The sequence below is a fragment of the Amblyomma maculatum genome, chromosome 1, assembly GCF_055883805.1.
Source record: "Amblyomma maculatum isolate TAMU_Amacu chromosome 1, ASM5588380v1, whole genome shotgun sequence".
Taxonomy (NCBI): domain Eukaryota; kingdom Metazoa; phylum Arthropoda; class Arachnida; order Ixodida; family Ixodidae; genus Amblyomma; species Amblyomma maculatum.
In genome coordinates this window covers 137,719,189-137,736,450 of record NC_139344.1, presented here as the reverse complement: position 1 = coordinate 137,736,450, position 17,262 = coordinate 137,719,189, and the positions used below count along the sequence as shown (strand labels likewise).

Below are 17,262 nucleotides of genomic sequence, written 5' to 3'. Positions count from 1 at the left end.
GCCTGTGTTGTCTTTTCACATCCGTGTTCAGCGCTCAGCGCGCGCCTGCGTGCTGTGCTAGCAGTCCCTGGAAGGAGACGGCGACGAAGGACTACGGTACAGTGCTCAATCGTGAGCAGACAAAAGCTTCAAAAATGGTAGTTGGTGGGGTCTGCAGGCGATGCTCTTCGACACCTGAATGACCGGCTGGAGGAATGGGGGGGGGGGGGGGGGAGGTGTCGCCAAAAAAAAAAAAAAGACGGATCAACACTGCGTTTCCTGGTAAGCTAGACAAGAGTAGCAACACCTTCGATCTCGTTTCAATTGGTATATGCAAACAGAACGTGAGTACATGCCTGACGCTTGAATTCCTTCGCTGTGCCTCACAGTGCAGCCACCTGCGAGCGCTGTTCACTGACCCACGCTGGATCGCGACTATCGGCCATGACTGCCAACGGAACTAAGTGCCACGTGTTACTGGAGCGCTGGCCACGCCCAAAGTGGAGTCGCCCTATCTCCTCGCGTGGACGGCCTAGGACCGTCGTCTAATCGTCCGGCCGTGCCAATGGCTAGCTAAATACTCGTTTCGTCTCTCCTGGCAAATTTTCTCCTCTCTTGGCTCAGCGTTTCCCGGCATGCACGGATATATAACACTTGGGCGAGCGTTCCCTCTTCTACGTCCACTCCGGTCCACATGGCCGTCATGCTGTCCCTGCGACCGTGCACGCGCCTTCGGGAATCCTACCTTTTCTCCCAGTCGCCCGGCACTTCCTGCAGACGTCTGATGAGGTTCGTAATGATGCGGAACAGAGACGTCGGTCTCGTAGTCCGGCTGCTCTTCCGTGCTTTTAATTTTATTCTGTTTTTAGCGCTTAGAAATACGTTCCATGAAATGCTGTTCGCTTGGTTTTACTTCAGCTGGTGTGTTTTGGTCGTTGCATCCAAAGCGTCACTGCCACATAGCCAGGCGCTAAATTGACAAAACGTGCACGTTTTCGGTTCATGGTGAGCTTCTCTGGTCGCAGTGTTGACGCGAGCCTAACCCAACCAGAGGACATTTCCTAAGCCTTGTCACGTGTGAGGAGCCTTTGCCCTTTGTACTCGTACTCATGTGTCATGATGCATATGGTTAGGAGTCGTGTGATGGCGCTCGATATTTTCTCTGTTCATTGCACCAGTGGTGCAGATATCCTCGGAGGTTCCCACACTGCTCCTCGTGTGATCAGGGCTATCAATGAGGAGGAGGGCTGTAGCAGTGCATCACATTGCCTAGAACGTGTATCGGCACGGACTATTTATCTCACGCTTGTATGCCTCACCGCTTGCCTTCCCTGTTTGCACTTTGACATCTCCAAGCATCTTGTCTCGGCTGATATAGGCTTGGGACAGTGCACGTGGTCTTGGCCGCTTTTGTCCATCTTCGCTGCAGTGTATACACCGAATCGCTGTCGCGGTAGAATCATGGTTTGCGAAGCCCAAATGTAAACTCTGCGTGGTCATTCTTTTAGGTTATTCAGATTTTGCACTTTAAGCCCTATCTTAATTTTGCGCTACCCAAAGACAAAGCACTCTTATGCTGCTAGCGAGCCCTCAGCGGGAATTCGCTGCTGTCTTGGCGTATCACTCCTTTGTGCGCACCTTATTTTTTTTAACGGCGTTTTACATGCTCGTGGCTGCTTCCTATAGTGAGGCATTTTGTGCTCCAAAATATCCTATCCACGCTTCTGAGATTTTCAATTTTGTGCAAGCGAGTCTAGTCCGCATCCACATATAAGGGGCGATATGATGTAATTTTTCTAGCTGGTTGCGTTGCCTGATAAAGGAAAAAAATTCTTGAGGGAAATGACGGACTGTATGCAGGGAGTGTCTGATGACCAGCTAGAGTGTGTTTTTGATGTTATTTTTACTGTAATTGTTCGTGCATACTGATATGCACCATACAGTACGAATAGTTCGGTCGCAGCATCATATATAGTGCGGGGAGGAATGCTCGTACCTCTACCGCAGAGAGATTTCTTCTGTACCCCGTGGCGCCATTACGCTTCCTAAACCTCCACTGTGCTACGTGTGCATTACTGCCTTGATAAGTGCTACGTATTATGGCATGACACTTTAGCGCGCATTATGGTAGCTGCCGACCACCCATGCGGCAGCTACCAGCGCGCACATGCCAACTATTTGTTGCAACGATATCGCGCATCATGTGTTAACGAGGCCGCTTACAGTTTAACTCGAGTTTCTTCTTTCTTTTTCATCACAAAATACGAACCGTTTGTAAACCTTCCTTTGGCTTTATATGTGGTGTCGGCCGTGCAAACCTCATGGTCTCAAAATGCTTTTCTGTTTAAATACAGCTTGCCGGTGTGCACTGTAAACGACTTCATTTAATGGTTTGCGAAAACCCGCGCACACGATTCGCGTTGCAACAAATACATTCGAATGTCCAGTCGCAGCGCTTCATTGGAGTGTCTCCAGGACTCGCCGCGGTGGCTCAGCGGCGAGGACACTCGTCTGCTGAGCACGCAGGTTAGATCCCGGCTGCTTTTCGACGAACAGCAAGGCGCCCATGTGCTGTGCGATGTCAATGCACGTTAAGGAACCCCAGGTGGCTGAAATTAATCCGCAGCCGTCCACTGATATGGTCCCATACCACACCCACCATGACTCCCATATACTACGCGCGATCTATGCCTGCATACGCAGTTTTCATTACTTATTATTATTTAGTTTCCTTCGACCGCCACCCTTTTCTAGCCTTTTGACAGACAGGGCTTACCACGGCTTTGTTAAGACGCTGTTAATTTTTAGGGTCGTTCGACCGCAACATTCTCGAAGCGCTTTCTTGGAAACAGTGTGAGTGACGTTATATATTGGTTGGTTGGTTCACAGGAAGGGAAAGGCGCAGTATCTGTCACACTTGCTTTGTGGACACCTGAACCGCGCCGTAAGGGAAGGGAGGAAAGTGGGAGTGAAGGTGGAAAGAGAGAAAGGGGAGTTGTAGTGGAGGGCTACGGAGTAATTTAGACCACCTGGGGATCTTTAACGTGCGCTGACATCGCACAGCACAGGGACGCCACTTCGTTTCGCCTCCATCGAAACGCAGCCGCCGAGGTCGGGTTCGAACCCGGGAACTCCGGCACCGTGGTCGGGCGTCTTACCACTGCACCACCCCGGCGGGGCAACGTTATTTATGCCGTTGGTGATTTCGTTCCGGTCGTCAGGCGAGAGATGTGCTGGCAGCTTATTGCGAACATTTACTTCTAACGAAAAACTGAGAAACAAATGCAGTGCAGTTGAGATGATTTACTTTTATTGTCTCATCTTACTCATCTGTCATCGTACAATATCCATGTTGTGGCATGGTTCTGCCAGTGCGCGCCCGACACCACAGCGGCTGCGGGCGTGCGCACTCATGCTGAAACGAGGAGCGAGCATCAGGAAGCGGCTTAGCCATGTCGAACCCTATCATGCTGAGACGATGGGAATTTCACATTAACGTCAGTATTTAGTCGATACTGGTAGCATTGCAGAAATGGGGAAAAATAAAACAAAAGTTGCTGGATTTACTGTGAAAAATGTTCGACTATATTTTCATTAGGCTCAATGTTATCGTGTACGAGTCCAGCTTTCTTGGACCTAGTTATTAATAGTGAGGCAACTATGGAATTTGCAGGGAGCCCAGATATATTGTTCAGGTGAAATCTTACGGCGCGCGAAAATATTGTTCACAAAAAGTTTCTCGTTAAAAAATGCGTTTGTCTAAATTTCTGGGTATGAAATCATCAAAGTAAACAACATTACATCCCTCGTTAGCTCTCCAAACGGTCCAAGGCGCGAATACATTTGTTGCCTTCCAATCAGAGCTCTTATTAGTTCATCTCGTTTACCTACCGTATACGCGTCGGGATACCTCGTTAGGCGACGCGTACATTATAATGAGTATTCTTTAAACCACTACCACGTTTCTCGCACTTCACCATTAAATTATTTGTAATTTTTATTTATTCCACAGGCTGGGTGGCCGTGAAAGAACTCATTCATTGCCGGCACATCGCTGAAGCGTCCATTCGCAACACATCGAAGTCAAAGTGTCCGTCAATACTGTCTTCTTACGATAGTCGGTTGGGCAAACCCCGTATGCGTGCCGCGTATCTCCTCGTTCCTTAGCTGACTATCAGCTTATGCGCCACACGGGTCCGCAAGGGTTTGCTGTCGTCGCCGCCGCACTCAATGGACGCAGTTGGGCGGCCTTCTGGTCCGAGTCACTCTACCGCGAGCCCGGCCGCAGCGGTTCGTACCCACATGCTCTACGAATCCGAGGGGGTGTGCTTCTCTATCGGATCCCTTGTGCGTGTCCCCACGAGGGAAACGTCGCAGGTGGTCGCCAGGGGCCCATTGTGATACGGCGCAATCTTACGACAGGTGGAAAAATTGCGTACACGAACAAATTTTCGACGAAAAAAAAAAAATGACCTTGTCTAGAATTTATGAGTATGAACTACAAAAACATCAAATCCCTCGCCCATGCAGCAGTACGCCCCCCTTCAAGTATAGTTTGATGCTTGTAACGCAGCAGCTCTCCAAATCGCGAATATGACCGTCCAATCACAACTCTTTAGAGTTTAGTTTATTTTTATTTGCGTGCGTAATTTTTTCTCCGACTACAACCAGATTAAAAAAAAAAAAAAAAAAAAAACGAATTGAGAGTGTCTTTTGCCAGGCCCGCACGCGCAACATCTTCGTCTGTGTTCACATAAGTATTAAAGCGATATCGATGCCTTTGTCAGGTGGTACTTGGCGGGTGACATGGGCGGAGGACACTGATTGGTCGGCGAGTTTTATGACATCACGAGACTACATAATATGGCCGAGTTTGGAAGGAGCTGCCTTTGGACACGCTAACAACAGTCACATTCTTGCGGTTTAGTCGAAGCGGAGCTTTATATACTATAGTCGGGTGGATAGTGTAGTAGCTTAGCACTGTATGCCGATGAGCGTGCGTGAGCTAATGGAGGCACAATTAAAGTTATCACCGATTAAGCAGCAGACAGTCACCAGGCAGTCTGAATGAAAGCGCTCGCGCTGAATTGAGAAATCTTGTCCGAAAAACAAAATAAGACTGGTAAGAGTCGGCAGCTAGCCGAAACGGACGGGTGTGATTAGACCCCCCATGAGGACGGGCAGTGAAGTTGGGAAACTCGTACTGTGCATCCTCGACAGTACTGAAGCAGCGACTGGAGATAGCAGTGCTGACGACGGGTTTGTTGAAGGTGTCATGCGTCGGTCTGGTGCTCTGGCCTGTGTGTCGAACATAGGCGGGCTTGTACTATATACGCACGGCACGATGGTGCAGCCACGAGCGACGGAATTGCCGCCTTCATCGTTGGTCTTATTTTGATCTGCGCTGCGAACTCACGCGCATGCGCGAGCTAGGCAAGCATCTTCTGAGTATGAATCAAGCTGCACGAAAATTTTAGGTCCCGTTTGGGCGCGCGTTTTGGGGCCACAGCTGCCGTCTTCAGGGTGTCTAGCAACCTGGAATTGTGGAACAAATGTTGTCTGCCTGGAAAAATGGGGGCGCTGTGAGGAATAAAAATAAATAAATAAAAGTGACCAAGTCAGAGAAAAGGACACCGACTAATATGAGCACAATGGCACCGCGACTGTCCACCAGTACATGGTCTGTTAACATTGGCATTACATTTGTTCATCTTTGATGCGCGTAAGGCATGGCAACCTGTCCATATTAGCTCTCGTGCTTTTGTTGTCCACGAAGGCAGTACTGTACGCACTGGTTGGTGCTGTAGGGGGTGGTTTTTATCACGCCGCCTAAGCACTGTTTTCATCTCGTTTTTTTGCAGCGTTTGCATTATTAGTAATGAGTGCATTTGTTTTAATAGACATTGCACACTTCATTATTTTCAACAATTATGCCTTCCCGCTTCTTCAGTGGTCATAATTTTTAATGAAATAATCAGGAAATTCGAAAATATTAGCTCACTAGACGCCCCGGTCCTGCTAGACGTTGAAACTACGATCACCGTTTCTATAATCACGTCCACCTATAATTGCATGAAGATGAAAATGCTTCACTGGGGGGGACGGCTTCTAGCCAAAAGCATCGACCTATCGTCATGACGTCGCCGTTAATCCGCGGGTTATATGCATGGCTGGCATATGCAAGAGATAAACCACGACGCAATTGTTTGGAGGGTCCCCTCCGAGGGCTATTTGCTGTTTCATAATTGAGTTGTACCCGACATTTATATAGGTCACTCTTTCTTTCCTAGCGACCAATTCGCCGCCGTGGCGCAGTGGTTAGGGGGCTCGACAACTAAATCCAAAGACGCAGCTTTAATCCCGGCCGCTTTTCAGTGAAGGCCAGAAACGGGGCGCCCGTCTACTGTGCGATGTCAGCATGGATCGAGCTTCTCAGCGACCATCTATCTATCCAAACAGTGAACCTTTTATCGGAATTGTAGCCGTAGTTTGCAGGAATTCACTATCAAGCGCTACGAATTGCTGCAACAGAAGCGCTGATAAGATAACTGGTAATGTCTCAGGAGTGATAGGCAACGGTTCAGCTACTGCTTTGGCTTTAACTGGGCGTTCGAGGATAACAGAATGTATATTGCCGTTAAACGAATGTGCATAGAAAAGGCGTGACCTCGGGTAATCGGTCGGCGTTATTTTCTTCGAAGCATGCGCGTTGGGCAAACTTGGCTTTCGTTCTTAAACTTAATTTCGCACGCGCGCGCACACAATACTATCAAACTGCCAATATTGTCAAACGTGTAAATACAATCGAAACACACACACACACACACACACACACACACACACACACACACACACACACACACACACACACACACACACACACACACACACACACACACACACACACACACACACACACACACACACACACACACACACACACACACACACACACACACACACACACACACACACACACACACACACACACACACACACACACACACACACACACACACACACACACACACACACACACACACACACACACACACACACACACACACACACACACACACACACACACACACACACACACACACACACACACACACACACACACACACACACACACACACACACACACACACACACACACACACACACACACACACACACACACACACACACACACACACACACACACACACACACACACACACACACACACACACACACACACACACACACACACACACACACACACACACACACACACACACACACACACACACACACACACACACACACACACACACACACACACACACACACACACACACACACACACACACACACACACACACACACACACACACACACACACACACACACACACACACACACACAACAACCAAACGTTGTTCAGAACAATTCTCACGTAATAGGTTATGATGGCGCTAGCAGAGTGGAAACACTCAAGGCAGTAACTTTTTTTTTTTGCCAGTGCTGCAGATAGTGAAATTGAGGAGCGAAACATTTTTTTTTCTCTTCACTTTTTATACATTTCGGGGAAACCTACGATCGCAGATTTCAGTCAACACATCGCGAAACGTCTCATTCATAACACTATAGTGAGGGTAGTTCTGCTTTCGTGCAATGCGGCGTGCATGAAGGGAAGTCTGAAAATGCTAGCGAGGAGGAGAGCAAAACAATCTGCCGTCTTACCATTGCGAAAATGAGGCGCACGTCGCGGAGAGGTTATGTTTACCCCGGTCTCAGACGTCGACGAAAGATCTGCACCTTTTTTGCTACGCGCCGGGCGAAAGTTTTCTGGAAATTTTGGGGGTCCCCCGCCCAGCGCAACGCGCGTCTTCCCCCGCGCGCGCGCGCGCGAGCGGAGGAGGGCAAGGGAAGCAGGCGCTCGGGCACATCCCCATGTGCCTGACGGCTGGCGAGTGCACAGATTGGCGATGGTAGCTGACGTCACGCTTCCCTCCTCCAATGAAAGAACCGGAAGGAACTTTGTCGGGGAGTGCGTGCGTTGATGCACGCGGAGGCTGCACAGGAGTGCTAAGGCGCGAGGTCGCGCGGAGGCCAATGAGGGTCGTCGCTCGGAATTTCTCCTCGCCAGTCTTTCCCGAGCTCTCTTGCCCACCCTCGCGTCCTCGTGGAGAGCTCGCAGGAACATGGCGGGTGAGCATGGTGTTGTGTACGGCGCCGCCGCGATTCTCCCTTGCAATGGCGCGGCACGTCGACTACGGCTGCTCTAAACGCGAGCCGTTTTACAGGAATGCCGGACGACGGTGATGGCCTCGTGCCGGATCAAAGTGAGTACGCAGACTAATCGGAATTCGAACTTTGAACAGCGAGTGGCGTCCTGGCGTCGATAGAGTGCGGGCTTCACGGGGGACTGACTGCTCTGCCTGGCTAAGCCTACTTCCAGCGCAGTTAGGCCTAGCGGCCTGTCCCTTGAAAGGGCCGCCCGCGGCGCGCGCGCGCGCGCGCTATGGCGCTTCCAACGACTGCTCTTTACCGGTTGGCGTGTTAGGGTCGGGACTGCAATCGCCGCGCTGCGGTTTTTCGCCTGCATACGTATGCCACTGAGCGTCGTCCTCGCGTTTGCGCCTTCTAAGCTTGAGGCAGTGCCTGAATTTAGGTGTTGACAACCCTTCTGAGTCAATAAACAACGCGCTCGCAGTCGGCCGGCTTGGGGCAGGTTTTTCTTTGGTGTCTATTAGAATTTGTCCACACAGAGGATACTTGCGTTTTACGAATCGCACATGCACCTCTCCGCCACCACAACCTCACAGCGCAGGTGACGCCTCTACAGTGAAGCGGGAGTCGGGTAATATAAAAGCCCGTGGCTCAGCTCATTTTGGTAATGCTGTTTTATTGTTTCTGGCGCCCAAGTGTGCCAAAACAGCACGGTCGAGTAATATTCAGGGGTCCAGCGTGTGGTTGTTTTGTTTCCCGACGTTGGTGGAACTCTTTGTTCAAATTCTAAAGTTCTGGGCGGTTACCGTGACTCGCCGGTTTTATGCGGCGCTGCGTAGTCCCTACTGAAGTTCGTTCGCGAGTGAGCGGGCTGGCCTGTGAATCAAGTGGCATATTTCGAGGGCGCTTCGATCTTCGCTGAAGGTGGCGCATGAGAGCGCTTTCTTGGCTCATGATAGGTATGCCGTGGTTCTTGGTATCCTAGCCTTAAGCTTTTGTGTGTTTTTGCATTCACTGCAGCCGCTGTGTGCCATTTGCCTAGCAGCGAACAAGCACTACTTGAAACAGTTGTACGCGTTTTAACAGTTGCTGCTCATCGGATCGTTTGACGTAGGCACAAACGGAGATGGGCCGAGTGTCGCACGCCCGGAGCGACCGATGTGCTTGTCTTGATTGACGCGAGCGCCTTTCCATTGTCCCGGTAACGGCGAGGACGCCGCTCAGGCTGGTCCCTCGGGGTGGAGAGAGCGATCGGCCGAGCGCGCTCACGCCGCTTGGGCGTTTCTGCAGCAGGCGTTGCCCTGGGCGCGCATATCGCTGTCCTTTTGAGTAAAGCGAGGGGGCTTTCAACCGCTCTCGGTTCTAACCCTAACGTTGCTTCCCTCGCTTGTAGTGGCCGGGTACGCTGAATCCAATCATAGAGGCTTGCATGGTGGCCACATATCGCGTGCCGTGCTTTAGCGTGGCGCGGCTTGCTGTCGCTGGCATTGCTTCGCCGTCTTTATTGCTTACTGCTTCCATGCCAAGTGTCGTGCTTGCGTAATTGGGTTAGCCCCTGGCAGCTCTGGGTCTTCGCTGCGGCTAAACGTGCCGAGAGTCCACGGCTCGGGAGTCGGCCCCTTATCTGATCACGACAACGGCAGGTGCGTTGCGCGATTTTGCGACGCCATGGCGGGGAGGAGGTTTTGCACGTGGGCCTGACGTCCAGGCCAGGCGTTACTGGGTGGCCACAGTTGCTTACTAGCTGCGGCCGCTTTTTTTTTTCTCCGTCAGACCTGTGCTGTTTGCACCATGCGACTGCTTGTTGGCTGGCAACTGTGGAAAGGTAACAGCACTGAAAAAGGCCCACAGTCGGAGCTTGGAACATCTGCATTTCACTGATGACATGCAAACTTAACACTAAGAACGATGTCACTGCCGTTGTAGGGGCTAAGGATATTCGGTGTGCTCTACTTGAGATAGCCCAGAAAAAATTGGTTTGTCTGGGTTTGATGGCTTAACAGGCTCGTGACTTTCAGGGGATGCATATGGTCAGTCCTGTGTGTTGTTGATTTTGGCTGCACATGGAAGTGCTTTTTGCTGGCATGTGGATTCAGTGGGACTCATGTTCCTGGTTTTATATGCAGGGACATCGGGCGAAGCAGACTCTGTGAATCCTGGGAACGAAGGTGGGAATGTTTTCTTTGGCCTTGACAAGCAGTTTAAGAGTAGGGCTACTTGTATTGTGACCGTGGTTTTGGTTACCAATGTGTAGAAAATGTTTTTAATAGTTTTTCAGCACTCTTGCTCTTTCCACTGATCTGTGGAATGAGAAAGAGCTTACTTTTGCGTTAAAGTTGGTGTGAAGAGATCTCCATAGAGTTTTCATTTTGGCACACATTCAAATTCTAAACTATGGATAGTAAACATGTTCATTGACATCTAATGTTTTTCCTTGAGGTTAAATGATTATAAGCTGGACAGAAAATGCATGTTTATTCAGTTACAGCTTGTTACACTACTAATTCATTAGCATGTTGCTGGACAATGAATTGGTAGGCAAATAATGCATTAGCATGTTTCTGGAGAATGAATTGGTAGGCAAATCTTTCTGAGTGGAAGCAGGGATAAGTCTGCATCTGTTGTTATCAACTGCAAGTTCATATTCTAAGTGTAGGCAGCACAATTTTTTTTTTTTCAAGTATAGATGAATTTTTCACTTAAATGAAGTATCAGTGCTTGTAAACAGCACGGGCATCATTTAAATGCTTGCCTAGTGCAACAATTTGCAAATTTGATGTGCAGAGTTCAGGAGTGCTGGATTCCTGGGATTGTGCTCTCTTGCATTGGTCTAGATCTCACTGGCACTATTGCTATGTACTATTGGTACTATTGCTATGTTGCATTTGCAAGTCACTTAGCAGCTGAAATCAAACATGGCACCAGTCTGAAGTGATGGTATAATAGTAATCATTACCGTTACATTGTTGTGTACATATTTACTCGCTGACTTTTGAGCGCAAGCTTTGAATGCAAGGTCGCAAGGGATACATGCTTATAAGCACCTTAATAGTGTACACTGTCTAGCTGGAAGCTGAAATAGGTTTCCTTCAGTGCTGGTCTGTGCTACGCTGTCAGTTCAGTAATCATGCTGCACATTTTATTGTGTGCTGTGGATGCGGCGGTGCATGTGCAGAGTGGTGTTGTGCATTATCCTAGTGCTTTTAGGTCACACAGATAAATGCAATTGTTCCAGGTGGGCTACTTGTGTTATCCGATTATGATTTGGTATTGGTTGTTGCAGCATTAATAGTACTTGCTTTCTGGTATTGATAACCTTTCTTTAATCTAGCATCTGTTGCAAAACTTGGGTAATCACTTGTCCACAATTGCTGGTGTTGCCATTTGATGACCTCTGGAGCATGAGGCACCTGAACTTGATAAACAATTAAGATCCTATTATTGTGCATAACATCCTTGTCTGCTCTCATTATTGGGCACTGAGGGCTAGTAGAAGTTAGTTGGTATTGATTTAATAACCTTGCTCTAATGACTTAGGATAGCTGTTATAGGCTAGAATGCACTGGTTATCCCTCCGTTTTTCCTTTTTTTTTTTATTGTCTAAAATCAGTTCAGTGGCAGGGAAAAGGGCTAAGTAATACTTCTGGTTGCAATGAGCACATGCTACTGAATTGCTGATAGTGATTAGAATTTTGTGCTTTCATCTTGCTGAAGCCACTTGCATGAAATTGCCTTATGATCGCGTTTTTAGGCATATATTGTACAGCCTTTGTCAAGTGTATAGCCCCTAGGGGGTCTCCTTCTGAGCCATGTAATGGCACTCATTAAGCATTAGTGGAGGTCCTGCCAAATGAAGTGGCTCAGAAGCAGACCTCCTGAGCTCTACACTTTAGACAGACTAAATTATATATAGTCTAATCATCGCAGGTCATTTTTTAACACTGTTGTCTGCTTGTACATAAATAATGTCAGAATTCACTCCCGCTTTTTACGTATACCTTTATTTTTCTTTTTACTGACTGTTCTATAGAAATGTGTATGTGCACCATGTCCCTATTAGCACTTGATTGGCAGTTTAACAAGGCATGTGATGTATTTACTATAAATGTAAAATGCCACTTGGAATATAGTGTACCATGGCCTTACCTTAAGGCCGTATTGGCCAGCTTGGAAGGCATGAAGCAACTGTTCATATTTCAATACCTCTGGGTTAGGGAAGCAGAACTTTTTACTGGGCTAGTTGGTTCATTGTGACTTGAGTGAAAACAGCGCGAAAGAAGCCCGAAGGCGAAGCGAAGAAGGGACAGGAAAGTGCTGTTAGGATTGACTTTAAACATTACGTATATCCAAGACTGCCTTCTTTATATGCCATCTTTGTCACATAGTGAAGTAAAGCCTCATTATTCTACATAAAGTGCTCATTTTCAATCTTTGCCTGAAAAAAAGCTAAATAACCTAAAAATGTTGAATCTGGAAGTCTTTATTAGTGCTTATTTCCTACCCTAGAAAGAATCAGATAATTCTCTCCCCCCCACCCAGGCGAGAAAAAAACCAACCCTAGGTCTTCTATGGGTCAGCACTGCCATTATTAGCTGGCAACTTCTTATGAATGCGTTTATTTTTACTAAGCTTGCTGGGTGCCGCAGACACATTATATTGCTATTTCTGCATTTTTCTTATTTAGTTTTGCACTACAGTGTTATCAGTGTCTCAGTGTTCCAGGAGGTAATCATAAAAAAAAAAAAACCTGTGGCCGTGTCATTGCAGCACCCTTTGCTTAGATGCCATTTTTTAAGATGTTTTTTGTGTTAATTCAGGGTTTCACTATTGAAGGCACATTTTAGCTATGAATGGTGGCCCTTTTATTGCCGGGATCTTAGATGCTTTACTAAGGGAAAAGACAAGATTGGTGGGGGCAGTTGCATTATTTGGACCAAACTGTGTGAAATGGAAAATGTGTTGCACCACACCTTTACCATGATCAAAGAACCTTTCAATGTCGGCCACATGCTCATTTCAGAATTGGGTCACAAAAAGTAGGGGTATGGGAATATTCTAAATTTTGAACAGCTTGTGAGCACTCCCTGTTCGATTTGAGTTGCATCATGTCATTCTGTCGGAATTCCAAAGGAAATATTAAAGGTGCTGGTGTTCGTGCTCCCTAGAATCCGCGGTTTAAAACTGGCTAAATGGTGCACAATTGCCATCATGCAAAGGCGAGCATGCAATAGTGGTAGGCCGTACATAAAAGAATTTCACTGATGGCCACTGGGGTGCTGCTGTGGCCTCTCTGTTCGTGGATTGGAAGACTGAAGTGGAGTACCCTGCGGCATGTCGTTGCATTGTGCCAGAACGCAGCTGCCCGTTGGCACTGAGCGGGTGAATGCGCTAACAAAGAATGCAACCAGGTTCAGTACCTATGCTGTGTTCTCAGAAATGGTTTGTAGGTGCATGGCTGCTTTTGTCAAGCACAGGGTTTAGAATTTGCCTTTAAGCCAATAAGAAGAAGTTGGTCTGAAATAATTGGCCCCAGAGCCATATTGCGCCATTATATTTCATAAAGCGCAGCTCACATGCTCTCTTGTATAGTTCCGTCGCTTATTCGAATCTGCTCGAGCATCACTGCACGATAGAGATAAAATCCTCATGAAAGCACGTGGAGCACCATTGGTTACGACACATTCTTGGAACGAATTACAGTATCACAAAAACTTTTATGTGTGGTTTTTACCAGTTGTCAATGCTGAAGTCGGACCAATCAAGTAGAAAGTATTCTGAGAATAAAGTATTGCTGCCAAAGCCACTCCTGTTTTTCAAATTCAGTATTTGACTCCATTGCAGGGCTGAGTAAGGTGAGATCTTTATGCCAGCACTACTCCCATCTCATAACTTGCATCACTGTGGAAGCTAGGAGACCTCTTCAACCACTCACAAGAGTGTTCCTCCTTGCCATATCAGTTACTCGTGGCGGATAAAAGTATGGTTGCGAAAGATTATGCTGGGCCTAACATAAAATTTTCAGGAACTAGAAAAGCATGGATCATAGTGAATGTTTGTTCACAAGTAAATTTGAAACAAGCCACAAGTGATTGAGGGAATTGGTTGCAAAGAAATGCTCTGTGTATGTGACACAGCTATTTCTTCCAGCCTTTTGAATCGTCAGTAGTGAGGGAATCTAGACCAGCCGTTAAAGAACTTGTCAAGGGACCTGATGGTTCAACTGTGAAACCAAGCAGGTACACCACCGAGGCTGTGCCTACACCAGACAAAAGCATACTTAAATTGTCATGGGGGTGATTCCACTTAGGTTCCAATCGCTAAGTGTTCCCAAAAGTGTTGAAAAGGGAGAAAGCCATACAGATACTATTGTTTAATTTAGGGAAGCCCCATTGTAGCTCGAGCGATGTGAGCAGCCACTGGCAGAAAGAAGGCCACGAAGTAAAGAATCTGAAGGAGGAAGAGGCTACCCTTTAGTGCAGGCTACTGACCATTGCTTAGAGATAGATATCGGCACGGGCATAGGGATCAAGGTAAAGAGCAGAAATGTGCTTCTCATCAATGTTATTAGTGGCGGTGCTTGAGCACATTAAAGTGGTAGACTCCGCCTTAGAATTCTATGAAGTTAAAATAGTTAAGCTTTTAGCTCTTCAGTTATAAGTGCAGAAGCAAGCAGTCCGTTTGCTGCTAGTCTGTTCCAAGTTGTTCAGGTCAGTTATGTTAATTGAAGGATCTGTACATGTTTGCCATGTCTTGTGCATATTTGGCAAAGCATTGGACATGAAACAAAAAATTGGCAGTGGCTTAGCTAGCCTGGATATTTGTAGCGTTAATTTAGGGTTATGCTTGGTGCTGAGTGTGTTCGGTGCACCGACAAGTCTTGGAATCGCTTTCTTCATCCTCCTCGTCCTCTTCCTGACTTTCCTCCAGCTGCTGTTGTTTAGCGGCGGCCATAGCATGTCGTTGAGCTTCCTGGCGACGTCTTTTCTGTAGGTGTTCCTCTCGTTCTGGGAAGATTGTGTTCCAGGCTTCTCTTGTGGCCGCCCTGGGAAAGCGTCTTGTTGTGATTGTACATTGCGCGCCCTTTGTCAAACATAACCAGCATTTCATTGAACACATACCGGCGTTCTATCAGGAAAGGAAAGGTGCAGTATCTGTCACTCGCGGAATCCCACTATCATTCTTACTGTAGACAAGGGGAATTATGAAGAGTGTCCCACGATTCGGGGCGTGGCGCAAAGGTAAAGTGCTGGGCTGGGGACCCAAGGGAATTTGAATTCCTCCTCGCTAGCATTTTCACTTCGAATTTGGTGGCTCTTGCTCATGTACATAACGGGCGGCCAAGACTCCGAGCAAAATTCAGCTCTGACCCGTGTAGTGTAGCTTTACGCTACAAAAGTGATCCAGTTGGGTTTTTTATGTGTCAGAAAGCAAAAATTGCCATTAACTGTTTGGGCCTAGAAACATGCTCTAAAACTTAATTTGAATGCTCCACAACTCTACTTTTGGCTGTGTTGGTCATCACCTAGCTTTTGTGACTGGTTTAAGAATTCCTGAAACTGCAGGAAGAATACAGAAGCTTTTCAGACTTTTATACCAATAGGTTGAAATTGGCTGTGTAGACTGGAGGTGCAGTTGTGAGAGGAGATTTTGAGGAAATAAGACCCACACTGAATCTATTTTCACTGCTGAATTCCACGCCATTTCTGTTGCCATAGAGAAAATAATAAAAGAATGTCACAAACAGCATTATTTACATAGACTCTCTAAGTGTTCTCACAGCTATTAATGCCAGAAATGCTGTCGCTCCCTTACTCGGAGAAATCATACACAATGTACCAGTCGTTGCTCGTGGATATAACATAAAATTCTGTTGGGTCCGAAGTCACATGGGCATTAACCCTTTCACTGTCGGGCGTTTCTGGCCGTGACGCACCCCCAGTGTCTGCTTGGTTTCAGGGAATGAGCATAGCGATTGATTTTTGATTGATTGCTATAGAAATAACATAGTCGATGGAATATGCACATTTCAGTGTTTTGCAGATGTTGTAAACATAATCAAAAGAGCCATCGCTCCTGTCCGCAGACGATGGTCCTGCGTGGTCGGCCATCTGAAAGTAACCGCGCACACGGAGGGCACACTTTCAATGGCCCACACAATTGAGATAAATATCACGTTGTGAAATCAAGATGACAGAGGGAGATGGAAAGAGGCTAAAACAACCTCCTTTGCTGCTGCTAGCTGCAAGCAAGGGCGCGGAAAGAGCGAAAGCAGTGATCAAGTCCTGTGTCGACCTATTGGAGAGGCAACTGTGCAAGCCCCTGAACGTGACGTGTCTCGTAGCAGACACTCCAAGAGAATAAAAATAAAAACCTGCAAACCTGTGGCAGATTGCAGAACAGCCCTTGAACCCGTAACTGCACGCTTGCGCACGCCACATGATTGCTTAGCGCGAACGAAGTGATCGCGCCTACCAGCAAAGAAGGGGGTGGGCGTGGTCGCTCTATACTCTCCAGTATATACATATCGACACGACACAGGCGAGAATATGAACTTGTAGAAAGATTTGACAGATGGTGCAGCCTGTCCAAGCGCCAGCTTTGCGCTCGGGCACGAAGTTTTGAATGCACGATAGAGAACGTACTGGTACGTCGGTGGCACCGAGAGGAGGAAGCGTGAAAATGCGACGGCAAGAGTTAAAGGCAACGAGACAGCAGGCGCATGTGCAAACTAAAGTCTGTGAAGAGCAAATGAGTATAAACATACCTTAAAAAGACTGCATGAAACTGTTACCTTGCAAACTAAAGGAAAAATGGCAGTCTTCTTGGAATGAAGGTGATAATAAACTACACTTCGTAAAGCTCATTTTGGGAAAATAGAAGTCATGGTGGTATCGGGAATGTTTCATAAAAGTAATTTTATGCTGTCTTTGCATTGGCCGCACACACGGCACATATTTTCTGTGATAAAAGAAGACAAACCCAAGTGCGAAAAATGTGGAGAGGAACTATAAACCAGATTTTATTCTCGTGCACAGGTCTTGAAACGCTAAGAAAAAAATGTTTTAC

At 47.3% G+C, this 17,262-nt stretch overlaps 1 protein-coding gene and 1 long non-coding RNA gene across 4 annotated transcripts in view; one reads left to right on the top strand and one right to left on the bottom strand.

The window, feature by feature from the left end:
* LOC146204043 (uncharacterized) overlaps positions 1–7,922 on the bottom strand; it is a 31,160-nt gene extending 23,238 nt beyond the window's left edge. Inside the window, exon 1 of the long non-coding RNA XR_014703944.1 lies at positions 7,708–7,922. This is a non-coding gene — a long non-coding RNA (uncharacterized LOC146204043). The remainder of the gene's footprint in view (positions 1–7,707) is intronic.
* A 141-nt stretch (positions 7,923–8,063) lies between these two features.
* LOC146204042 (serine/threonine-protein phosphatase 4 regulatory subunit 1-like) overlaps positions 8,064–17,262 on the top strand; it is an 88,435-nt gene continuing 79,236 nt past the window's right edge. Inside the window, exons 1-3 of one of the 3 annotated variants that reach the window (XM_084589063.1) lie at positions 8,064–8,175; positions 8,271–8,309; positions 10,323–10,364. In XM_084589063.1, coding sequence (XP_084445189.1) covers positions 8,169–8,175; positions 8,271–8,309; positions 10,323–10,364 — 88 coding nt within the window. In that variant the 5' untranslated portion in view covers positions 8,064–8,168. Of the gene's footprint in view, positions 8,176–8,270; positions 8,310–9,012; positions 9,156–9,534; positions 9,840–10,322; positions 10,365–17,262 lie in introns of those variants that run through there. The other 2 variants (XM_084589064.1, XM_084589065.1) reach the window with 2 other exon arrangements.